Source organism: Monodelphis domestica, chromosome 3 (genome assembly GCF_027887165.1).
Source record: "Monodelphis domestica isolate mMonDom1 chromosome 3, mMonDom1.pri, whole genome shotgun sequence".
NCBI lineage: Eukaryota > Metazoa > Chordata > Mammalia > Didelphimorphia > Didelphidae > Monodelphis > Monodelphis domestica.
In genome coordinates, this window is record NC_077229.1 from 152,153,423 (window position 1) to 152,165,705 (window position 12,283).

The 12,283-nt window shown below is 34.2% G+C and overlaps 1 protein-coding gene across 7 annotated transcripts in view; it reads left to right on the forward strand.

Moving 5' to 3' along the window:
* Nucleotides 1–12,283, forward strand: part of CSMD3 (CUB and Sushi multiple domains 3) — a 1,668,414-nt gene that overhangs the window by 364,501 nt on the left and 1,291,630 nt on the right. For all 7 annotated transcript variants that reach the window (XM_016431868.2, XM_056823169.1, XM_056823168.1 and 4 more), the window contains exon 4: nt 6,831–7,025. In XM_016431868.2, coding sequence (XP_016287354.2) covers nt 6,831–7,025 — 195 coding nt within the window. The remainder of the gene's footprint in view (nt 1–6,830; nt 7,026–12,283) is intronic.

A 12,283-nucleotide genomic window follows, 5' to 3' on the forward strand; every position in this document is an offset into this window, starting at 1 on the left:
TATATATGAAAAAAGTTACATATGATACTACATATAATATATGTGCCAAACAAAATATATTTATATATGTGTATATATAAAATAATATTACAAGAAATAATTAACAGAGGGAAGGCAAGGGAATTAAGATGGGTTGGAGAAGCCTTTTTGTAGGAGGTGGGATTTTGTATTCAGCTGTTAGGAAAAGGAGAGAGGACCTTATAGGTATATGCTATGTGACTGTCCAATATTCCTATTTGACTTATCTCCTGAAGTCTTCAGTATTCTTTCAGGATTTCATACTGACTTTTCTTTATCCTTCATCATGGTGTCTGTTATTAGGTACTCATTCTCATACTCCTACCACTAATAATATATAGATTTCTTTTTTATTCCTGGTTTGCCATTTAGGCTCAATACAAGAAAGGTGGGACATATCAAAATGGCCATACTCTGGCAAAATGAAACATGACAACTATGCAGCTATTTATCTTTCCTTTAGATCACCTAATATTTATGCCTAGACCTTTAAGGCTCACAAAGCTCTTTATATTCTATCTCACTTACTTGAACCCCAGAAAAACCCTCAGAGGTAAATGCTATTATTTTCCTCATTTTACAATTATTGATTAAAGGTGAGAGAGATCAAGAGCTGTACACCTAGTACATATCTGAGGCAGAATTTAAACTCAGGTATTCAGGATCCCAAGTCCAACACCATATCCAACTGGACCTAGTCTCCATATTCTGAATGTCTCCTTATTCCTTTAAAACATTTATATTCACCTCTCCTGTACACATTTCTAATAAGGCATAATCACTTAATTTCTTTGGATTTCAGTTCCCTTCTCAGTAAAATAGGGAGGAAAATATCTTTGTTTCCTCCCTCAATGATTTGTTGTAGAGCTCAGAAGAAATCATAGCAGGATCAAATATATACAGCTTGAAGGGTCCTCAGCTTTAGAATTAGAATTGAACTAAAGGACTAAGGCTCAAGAAATTTAAGTGACTGGTGTTGCAAAAGTAGTAGAAAATTAAACTCAGATTCTCACACTTGAAATCAATATTCCTTCTATTACACTATAATGAAATATTGCATGCTTTACAAATTTGAAAATAACAATATAAGGACTTACACTAAGAACTGGACAAGGAAGGACATAACAGCTGTCCCCAAATAAATGGCCATATGGCAGAAGGGTTCATATTGTTCAATGGTATAAAGGTGAAAATTAAGGATTGGACACTAATTTTATGAAATTATGTGGTTACCAATATTTATTATATCTCAAGTCAGAAATTTATTTACAAAATAGAGAGGAAACAGTAAAGTAGAGAAATGTGAAGGGATTAGAAAAGTTATCTATCCTATCTTAATCCAGGCAGAGATTAATTAGCTCTCAACCAGAAGGCTGGTAGTGAGTAATCATGAGGCCTCCTCTAAGATGGAAGCTAGTTTCTCCAGAAACTAGGAAAGGAGTCAACCTTTCACTTACCAAATCAAGTAGTCCAGGAATCAGAGTCTAAGTTGAAGTCAAGCTCTAAGCCCACAAGCCCACCTTCTAGAGGGGTGAATACTCCTCAAAAGTGTTTACAGATTTCTGGCTGATTGAGTTTCTGAGGGTGTAAACTATGATCATAGGATTCACAAGTTTGGGACTGAGTTAAAATGGTGGAGCTCTCTATGTAAATGACTTGTGAGTTCACTAAGTACCTTGCTAGCTTCTCACCTAGTACTAAGTAGGGTTTTCAATCTTTTGTTGATTCAATTCAAAAATTGACAAAAAAGAGTTAATCCTGTCTTCACAATCTAAGTAGGAGTACTTAAGTTAGTGTTAACTCAAAATAGACAAAAGGGAATAAAGGAAGCTCTTTCACTAGTATAAACTCAGAGAGAACAAAGAATTCCATTTTACAATGCTCTCCTAGTAGACAAAAGTGGGACCAGTTATAGGGAACCAAAATTTGGCTTAACTTAAGAACAAAATTTCTAATAATTAAAAATTTTAATTAAATTCTAACAAAGAATCCAGTTAAAAATCTAAGTAGTTAGTTGATTGGTTAATTCTTTCATCTCATAAAACCAGTCTGAATATTCAAGAATAACTTTGTTAGTCCTAAAATTTACTGAGTAAAGCTTCTTATTTCTTGTGGAACTTTGTTGAGCTAAAATATAGAGGAAGATAAACTATATTTTATTAGAAATCTAAATACTAAAGAATACAAAAAACTGTAAGAAAATTGAGAATCATTGTCTCTTGATAAATAAATATATCCATATTATTTCATAGATCATCATTTCTCTCTGTCTCTCTGTTTCTCTCTCTCTGTGTCTCTCTCCTACCTATCTCTCTTCTTCCTCAAGGTTGTCAATTTTTTTTTTCATTTCTCTCTCCTACTCTTCCTTTTGGTCATGTATGCAAGCCTTGACATTCAAGTTTCATTTCATATAAGAAGTAAATTACTGATATTTCAACATGTCAGATAGTCCTGATTCAAGTGACTCCTTGGGTGTCCTTCTATAAAGATTTTGTTAATTACTTAATAGGAAATTTTCTTTTGGCCAATTCCAATTAAATACAGATTACCTTCTTATATTACTCTTAATGTTCCATAGTATGCATATTATCATTCCACTCTTCCCTCTTTATTATACTATTTTTTTTTGTATTGTCAAATATTACTTTTATACTCCTTTCTGCTTAAGAAGAACTGCCACCTGGTGGTAGAATGATAGATTCAAGTTGTACAATGGTTACACAATACAGAAAAAGTAGTTATACAATAGAGATAAAGAAAAGATGCATTCATTTTGTCATTTTGCCTAGCTCATGCTGTTTCTAGGAAAATATTGCAGGGAAGAACAAAAATTGCCAATATTACATAATTGGAACAATAGTCACAATTTTCTATTTCCCAGTTGTTCATGAATGTTCAAATCAAATTGATAGTAGTTGAGTTAGCTCATTAGTCAATTCCCTTATCTTAACTGCAGATTATTACATGACTTGACTTGTTTATGATCTATTTTTTTAGTTACAATATCCTCTTACTTCCATTCTATCAACCATTCTATCAATGTTGTTTTCAATTGCTCAAATGTATTATTTATATATTTCAATGAACACAATTTGAGAAAACATCCACTGTAGCCATTTGGGAATGAACCAATGGGACTTGTTCATTAACAAGCTAATAGAATGGATTTTTTTTTTGTTTTCCCTCACATAGTTCAGTAATATAGTTATTTGAAAGATTAAAAAAAGCAAAACTAATAAAATAATTCACCAAAAAGAATATAGCTTATCAGAACTGTGAAATTTAATTCTTCTATTTTGATTAAAGGCTGTCAAATTATAATATAATCTCTCTACTCTTTCCCTATAAATGATCATGGGCCACTTGCATGAGATCCCAGAAGGGACACAAATTAAAGAATTGGGGAGGTTAAGAAAATAGAACCTCTGTATAAAGACTAAAGAAATAAATCATTTAGCCTAGGCACCTTAATAACTATCTTCAAGGGTTTACTATATAGAAAATGATGAGTAAGTGTTCTCTACTTTCATAAAAAAGAGTGGAATAAGAAATAAAAAAGAGCACCAGCAACCATTTCTTTTGAATGAGGACTAGATACATTATGAAAAGATTCTCCTTGAATTGATTTTTAAAACACTACAAATTATCTGCCTAACTAGTTTAGGTAAGGGACAGCCTGGAGGAATATTATGTATTCTGTAAAAGTCCCTTCCAGTCTTATTATTCAAAGAAATGTAGGAATTTTCTTTCTTGCCTGGGGTCCTCTTTTTCTGGAGAGTATTTCTTATTTATGCAAATAAAACTACTATCACCACTTTGAGCAATTATTTGGATATTTTTACCTAGTGAAATTAGTTTTAATGATTTTTTTCTTCTTGGATATTTGGTTCTATAAAACATGAAAATCCTCCCATGACCTCAGTTATTTCTTTTATTTCTGGGTTGATTTTCATGATAATTAATTGAAATTTTTTGAAACACCTTGATGTTTTTATGTGAATTTAATTTTTACTATTTAATTTAATTAAGCCCAAAGATTTTAGTATTAAATATATATGTGTGTGTATGAATATGTATATGTGTAACAAAATCAGATTAGCTTCCCTGGAAATATTTCTTTTTTATTTTAATCTGAACAGTTATTCAAAAACTTTATTTTTAGAAGAGTAAGCTGTTGTGGTTTATAAAGTTTTGTTGTTGTTGTTTAAAAAATCCTTTATGTATCTGTCTTTTTATTAATGAGATTCTCAAAAACCATGGATATTTTCCAGTCACTGAAAATAGCAAAATTTTCAGGTGTTCATTGTTTATTTTATTATAGTCTAGATCCATGTTGTTGAATGTTTTCAAGACTGCTTTTCTAAAAGGCAATTTCAAGCTTCCTGTGAGCACTATCCTCCCAAACCTGTCCCCAGCCCCCCACCACCACCACCCTGACCCTGACCACACCACCCATACCTCAGATCTCACCTGGAGAAAGTGGTTGGACAGAAGGGTGGGGCATGGAAAAAATGTCCTCCTCAATGTGGAGAGAGGGAATGGAGCAGTCCTCTCCATAGATATGGAAATAATAATAACTATCATTTATATATTCATTTTAAGTGCAAAGTACTTTCTATGTGTTATCTCTTTTTATCCTCAAAACAAGCCTGGAAAGTAGGGTCCCTATTATTTCCCTTTGTTTATAGATGAGGAAACTGAGGAACATGGTTTTTAAGTAAAATGCCCAGCATCACACAGATTGTGAGTATGAAGCTGGATTTGGATCCAGTGTTCCCAACTTGAGGTCCTTATTTTATCCATTGAGTCATCTTTATGTGAATAATAAAAGCCTAAATAAGTTAAAATCCATAAATCCATAAATAATGTAAGCCTTAAAATAAGTTTCATCATCTTTATTCTATCCAACATTTCTTAGTATCTTTTATTCCCTGCATGGGCTTTTGATAAATATTTGGCTTTATATCTCCAATTCTTCCCCCTATATTTTAAAAACTACTTATTGTTACTCTGGATCATTAATTCAAAGATATTCACTAAAGTGGTAGGTTTGTAGAATGTCATCCTAATTACAAATCTGAATTTTACTTTAATACCAAAAAAGAACAAACAAATGAAAACTCATCATTTCATTGCTATGACTGCTCCCTTTCTTGTTGCAGGTCCCAACCCTTTTAAGTTTTTGTTGAAGAACTTCCAAAATAATAATAATAACAATAACAATGATAGTAACTCAAGGAATTAGGCACTACTGTCCCTATTTTTTTAATAGTTGAAGAAATTAAGGCAGACAGCAGCCAACATGACTTACCCACAGCTAGTGGGTATTTGAACATGGCCGTATTTGAACTTGGTCAGTAAGGCAATAACTATTAATTAAAACCATCAAGAACCAAACCAATCAAAAAATGATGTTCCAAGCACTATGCTAAGTAGGGGGATATAAAAAGGCAAAAAACAGTCCCTGCCTTCATGGAGCTTCCAATCTGATGGAGGAGACAACATACACATAAATATATATAAAGCAAAGTATATGCAGGAGAAATAAGAAATATTCAAAGAGGGAAGACACTAGAATTAAGAAAGATTGAGGAAGGCTTCCTATAAAAGATGCAATTTCTTATGAGATTTAAAAGAAGTCAGGATGTCAGTAGGCTGATTTGAGGAGGAAGAAGATTCTGTCTTCCTAACTTTGATCAGAAGTTTTATCCATTGCATCATCTAGCTACCTTGGATCATAACACTTGGGGCAAATCTCCAGGTGATATCTTTTTAAATTTAACTTGCTTTAATTACTACTTGGTAGATAAACATATAGTGCCTTGTGCCTGTACTCAAAGCATTTCCATCTTTAAAAAATTCCATAACTATTTATTAAGCAATTATTATATCCCAGACACTGTCCTAGGGTGGGGAATACAAAGGCAAAAATGAAAATAGCCTCTGACCTCAACATATATACATATGAATTAATAAATATGTTATTGTTCAATCATTTCAGACTCTTCATGACCCTTTTGGGCTTTTCTTAGCAAAGATACTAGAATGGTTTGCCATTTCCTTCTCCAGCTCATTTTATAGATGAGGAAACTGAGGCAAAAAGGGTTAAGTGGTTTTGCCAGGGTCACACAGCTAGCTAGTTCCTGAAGTCAGATTTGAAATACACACACACACACACACACACACACACAAATATTAATTTCAGGTTGGTCATTTGTATAGGGGACGTATTAACACTTGAAATTCTCTGGAAGTATTTTGAGAATCTCTCTCTCTCTCTCTCTCTGTGTGTCTGTGTGTGTGTGTGTATGTGTGTGTGTATGTGTATGCATTTGAACTGAATTTTTAATGGAAACTAGGAATTTCCAGCAGCCTGTACAAATACACAGAAGTAGGAAATTAAGCACTGCACTTAGAGAACTTCTAGCAGACCAGTTTTATTGTCATGCAAAGTGATTAAACTTATTCTCCTCTGGCATAATATTTGAGAAGTCAATCTGCTCTGAAATATGAAGAAATATGAAAGTACCTTTTATTCAAATCATTTCCAATGAACAAATAGCAATGAATCATCTCCTCAAATGTATATATGACTGACTTTCATGCATATATGAATGTGTAGAAATAATTATAGGAAAATTTCATTCTTTCAACCTCTAGGCAAGTAGATAATGAATATGGGTAAGGGGTATTTTCCCCACATCCTACTTCCTCAAATAATAAGACAAAAATTAAATTTAATAAAACTAAATTATCTCCTTATTGTGTATGTCCCCTAATCTACTTTTTTATTTTTATTTTTTAACTTTCAGAGTTACAAAGTAGTTCTTGTGGGAATCCAGGTGTTCCACCAAAAGGTGTATTATATGGCACACGCTTTGATGTTGGTGATAAGATCCGCTACAGTTGTGTGACTGGCTATATTCTGGATGGTCATCCTCAATTAACCTGCATAGCCAATTCTGTCAATACAGCATCATGGGATTTTCCTGTTCCCATCTGCAGAGGTAAGAAAACTTTGTATTTTATACTTTTTATACAGAAGTCACTTTTCTATAAGCCTCCCTAGTGTTCCATATTTATAAAGGATTATTTTAACACTCCTTTTGTCCCAGCAATTTCTGTTATTTAATTAAATATTTTCATTTAATTTATATTAAAATTTAAATTTAATTAAATATTTTAATTACAATAGTATAGCAAAAATGTCAACTTGACAATTCAGTTCTCTGGGGATGGCAAAATAATGATCAAATATATTATATGTGCATTTACACATTCACACATCTTTAAAGAAAAATAAATGATGGGGAGAACAAAGGGAGTGAAGAAAAGAAGGGAGACAATATTGTAAAGATTAAAATTTAGGGGAGAGGGGGAGACTGAGGCAGGTAGAAATTAGTTTCTCTCTGCAAGGAATATATATATATTTTTAGAGGTTTATTAAAGTTAAAGATTAAGAATATACAAGTAAGAAACATGTGCCTAGGCCAGAGGCCTAGACAAAATAACCTCACATCATGGAAGAGACGCCTCTGCTCCAAAAACGGAAGTCCAAAAGGCCGAGCCCTTCAAAAGCCTTTGCTTAAATATCTTCTCGATCTCGGCCCAGGTGAGATTACAAGGCATTCTGGGGAAGTGGAGCAAAGGCTCATGGGGATTGTAGTCCTGTATTCGAGTCTATTTTTTACATCCCCCCCCATGTGATCATTTGTGGAAAAATTAATTTTTCCCCAAAAGGATCATAAAAACATAATAAACTTAAAAGATTACAATAGTGTGAGGATAAGAGAAAAAAGAATAAAACCAATAATTTCTGAACACATTGACAAAAAGCCGTTAGGGGGCAGTCCCCTTTGGCATAAAAGTATACATACAAATAAATGTTCAATCAACCACACCCAAAGTTCAATTTTGTGCAACTTGTGGTCTGGAGGCTTCTTCATGGTGGCTTCTCCAACAGTTCAGTTCTGGATTCAGAGAGGTAGCATCTTCTTTACCTAAAATTCTTCTGAAAAGGAATTTAAACTTGCAATTTAAATAATGATTTTTTTTTACATTCCCCCGTGTTGTGGGTGATTGAAAGATTCAGAATCAGTTAGGGATGCATGGCTGAGGTATATGAATCAATTGGCAAGAGATATTAAAAAAGACATCAGAAAATCCAAAAGAAAAGAAAAATTTCTGGATGAAAATATAGACTATCAAAGTCTTATGTGTAAAAATTCCAAGTAGAAGAAAAATAAATCTATAACAGGTCCTTCAATCAGGGCCCAATCAAAATGATCTAAGTAATGATGCATTTACCCAGTCATTGCCAGGACTACAGAAAGGTACCACACTATGAGAGGCAGAAAAGAAAGGGACGAGATTATAGAAGCCAAGTAGGAGCCAAGGTTTCGGGGATACTCATTTGTGAGTATTTTCAGAGTGAGTGTAGATACAAGGAAAGCCTATGTCTTAACACATGTTAAACATAGTAACCTTGAGTCTTCACACTAGGTTCAAGACCTTTGTATTGGCCTAGAAGTGCATCAATCCATCCTAGATTGGCCTTTCTTTGGCCCTATGAAATGGCTCTTGTGTGTAGCTCTTGTCCTGGAATCAGACAGAATCATTAAGCAAAGTCCCATAATTTATTTAAATAATTAGTGGCATTATTTTTATAGTCACAAGCTTTTTAGGGCATGCATTAGCAAATGTATCTTAAACTTGTAGCACTGAAAATCAAAAGGTTAAAGAAAATCTTAATACTGGTGACATGTGCTTCAAATATAAAAAGGAAAGAAAAAATAATTAAAAAACTGAAAAAGTATATTGCACATGCAAGAAAAATATAATAATAAAAGAGCTTTAAAAAATTCAAAAATATAGCTTATAACCATTGACACTCTGTGTCAGTTAAGAAAATATAAAATACAAGGCTTTCTCACCAAAAAATGAGATCCATTTCCTCTTTGTATCTGGCCATGATCACTGTGAGTAGAAGGCAAATGAATTGAACAAGGCTAACAATTTTTTCATCTTTAAAAATACAGTAGTACAAATATGTAGATATCAAAATCCCCAAAATTCTCAATAGCCCAATTAATTAAAATAGCAAACAAACACACTTTCATATTTCACATAAGTTATGAATTGATGGACATTTGTCACAATTTTTACAAACATAGCAATCCTTCAACCTTGGTAATAAACATATATATATATTTTAAACAAAGTAAAACTCATCTAGGGTTAAGAACATAATCAAGAAATCTATATATCATTCTGGTGCAAGTCAAGTAGTGAGCTGAAGAATAAATAAAGGGGTGCTCCTTTTTTTTTTTTGGAGGCTTATAGGGATACAAATGCCCTGAGATTAACTGCCCAACTTCCATTCACATGTGGGAAGGTTGGGGTTTATAAAATACATTTCACTTCAGCTAATGGGCCTTACCTCATGGTAGGGGCAGGCAAAAATAACCAGATTGTTAAAAAAAATTCCAAAAATCATATTTAAAAAACCCTTAAAATCAAATCATTTGAGGTATTTAGCACATTAAAATTCCAAAGGTTGTTAATACAATTATAACCAGTTCTGGAGTCCATCTATCCTCAGCAAAATAGAAAAAAGCTGTTTTTTCATATATGGGCTTATTCACAATATTTGTTCAACACAATTATAGGGGGAAAACAACAGAATTTCAAAACTCAGTACATTCAAAATAAATTCAATCAACCTTCAGTTCAAGCAGAATAATATTGAATCCAGTAATATATGAACTTAAAATCACAAAGTTATATCTTAAACAAAAAATGCAATAGAATACAGAGATGTTTATAAACCATTGGTGTCTGAAATGCCTTAGAATGTAGCCTTTAGTCTCTTCAAAGTTCCTTGGGGTTTTTTTTGTTTGTTTGTTTGTTTTTAATTATCCATTTAAATGTCTATTGTCCGAAGGTAGAGTAGTAAAGGCTAGGCTATGGGGTTCAAGGGATCCATCCAGGGCCCCATAGCTGGGAACCATCTGAGGCCAGATTTTAACTAGAGACCTCCTGTCTCTGGGCCTGGCTTCCAGTTCGCTGGGCCACCCATTTTCCTCCCCAAAGTTAAAGTTGAATCTTTGGGCTGAGTCTGCTCCCAGACAGGTAAAATCAATGAAATTGCCAGAAGAGTCAAAAATGCTTTTAAACAGCCCATTGCTTTTTAGGTTTCTGTTTGAAAAGATCTGTTTCTTCTCTCTAGTCTTTTCTGTCTTTCCCCTCTCTGATCCCGCAGTAGCCAATACCCCCAGCCACGTGGAGGCTTACTCTCCCCTCCTCTCACGTGGCCAATACTGTTACCAGCTGGTCGCAATGAGTCCTGAGCGATCTGCTCCAAGGATCTGGGTGATGAGCCGGCTGGGGTCACGCTTGTGGGTCTGGGGCGCAGAAATAGGCAGGCAGCGGGCCGGTGAGAGGCCAGGAGCAGGAGCGGCTGCGGGGGTGGTCAAGGCCGGGACCAGGTACCAGGTGAGGATGATCAGGGCTGCAGACTGCAGGCAGGAAGCGGCGGGCCGAGCCAGGTGGGGTGGGCAGCAGGTCCAGAGCCTGTAGCAGCTTTGCGAGGGTAGAAAACCTTCACCAGAGACATATGGCTCAAAAAAAAATTTCTAGGTACTAGCTATTAAAACTGAATTTAAGATCAGAAAAGAAATCAGAAGATTGAAAGTTCTTTTTCCCGTAGTGGTTAGCCAAAACTGTAAAGATTAAAATTTAGGGGAGAGGGGGAGACTGAGGCAGGTAGAAATTAGTTTCTCTCTGCAAGGAATATATATTTTTTTTAGAGGTTTATTAAAGTTAAAGATTAAGAATATACAAGTAAGAAACATGTGCCTAGGCCAGAGGCCTAGACAAAATAACCTCACATCATGGAAGAGACGCCTCTGCTCCAAAAACGGAAGTCCAAAAGGGGCCGAGCCCTTCAAAAGCCTTTGCTTAAATATCTTCTCGATCTCGGCCCAGGTGAGATTACAAGGCATTCTGGGGAAGTGGAGCAAAGGCTCATGGGGATTGTAGTCCTGTATTCGAGTCTATTTTTTACAATATTCAAAAGTCAATCCATCTAAGGACTTTAAAATTTTTCTAAACTTAATTAGGCATTTGGGGACTTACTTTTAGTGCTATTACTATCTGTATAGGAACATTATATAAGAATTCCTAGTAGTTGTTGAAGCAACATAGTACAATAAGATGAATGAGCATAGGCACTAGCACATGGGATGTAATAGGCATGGAAGTATACACATTCAGACACAGAGACATTTTACTAACTCAATATTCACAATGTGGCAACCACTTTTTTTTAATATCTGGAAATTCTTGTTCTAAAGGAAATAAGTCATAGTAGCATGTCTTTTTGTGTTTTCCTTGAGTATATTGATTGAACACTTTTCCAAGACAGTGATCAATATGAAGTGTGTATTCATAGTTTATGCAGACCATTACACGTAGAGTATAATGATTTGGACAAGCCATGGAAGGAATGGTATTTGTCATCAATGTAGAATTAGAACTTAAGCAGAGTTTTAACAATGGAAAATGGCTCAAGAAGGGTCAGTTTAACTGTCCATTGTTTCTTCTAGCCCTTTGTCATCTTTTCATTTTACTTTCTTATTCTGGAGCATAATTATCATACAATTGTCCTATCAGAATCCCTCTGTATGTTTCTACTTATTATTATTTTTTCTAATTCCATGTTGCCTCTCCTAAACCTGATATAACTTCCCACAAAAAAAAAAGAAAAGGTCATTGATTGAGTTTTTGGAGATATGTCTTTTGTTTACATGACTATATTTTCAAAATGTGATCATCACATACATTTGATTTTCACAGCAACTCTGCCATAAAGGGATTATTATCCCCCTTTTACATATTGTAAAATTGAGGCTCAGTCAAGTTCTCTATCTTATTTAAGACTATTCATCTAGTAAATGGAGTCATAATTAAATTGTAAGTTCTAGCTCAGTCTTCTATTGTCATATGACAATAGAAGTGTGTTGTGGGGAATCTGTATCTAAATGCATTCCCAGTACTTTGATTTAACATATCACAAACTGGATTCTTAATCTTTCCCCTTACAGATGTTGCTTTTCACAATTTCCCAAATTGTGAAATTCCCTCATTTTTTGACAGCATACAAGCTTCAAAATTATATAACCTCAAAATTTAGAAGACATATTTTAACCTTCTCCTTAACCTCCCCTAATAACTGCTAAGCTTATCAACAGGAACTCAGCCATTC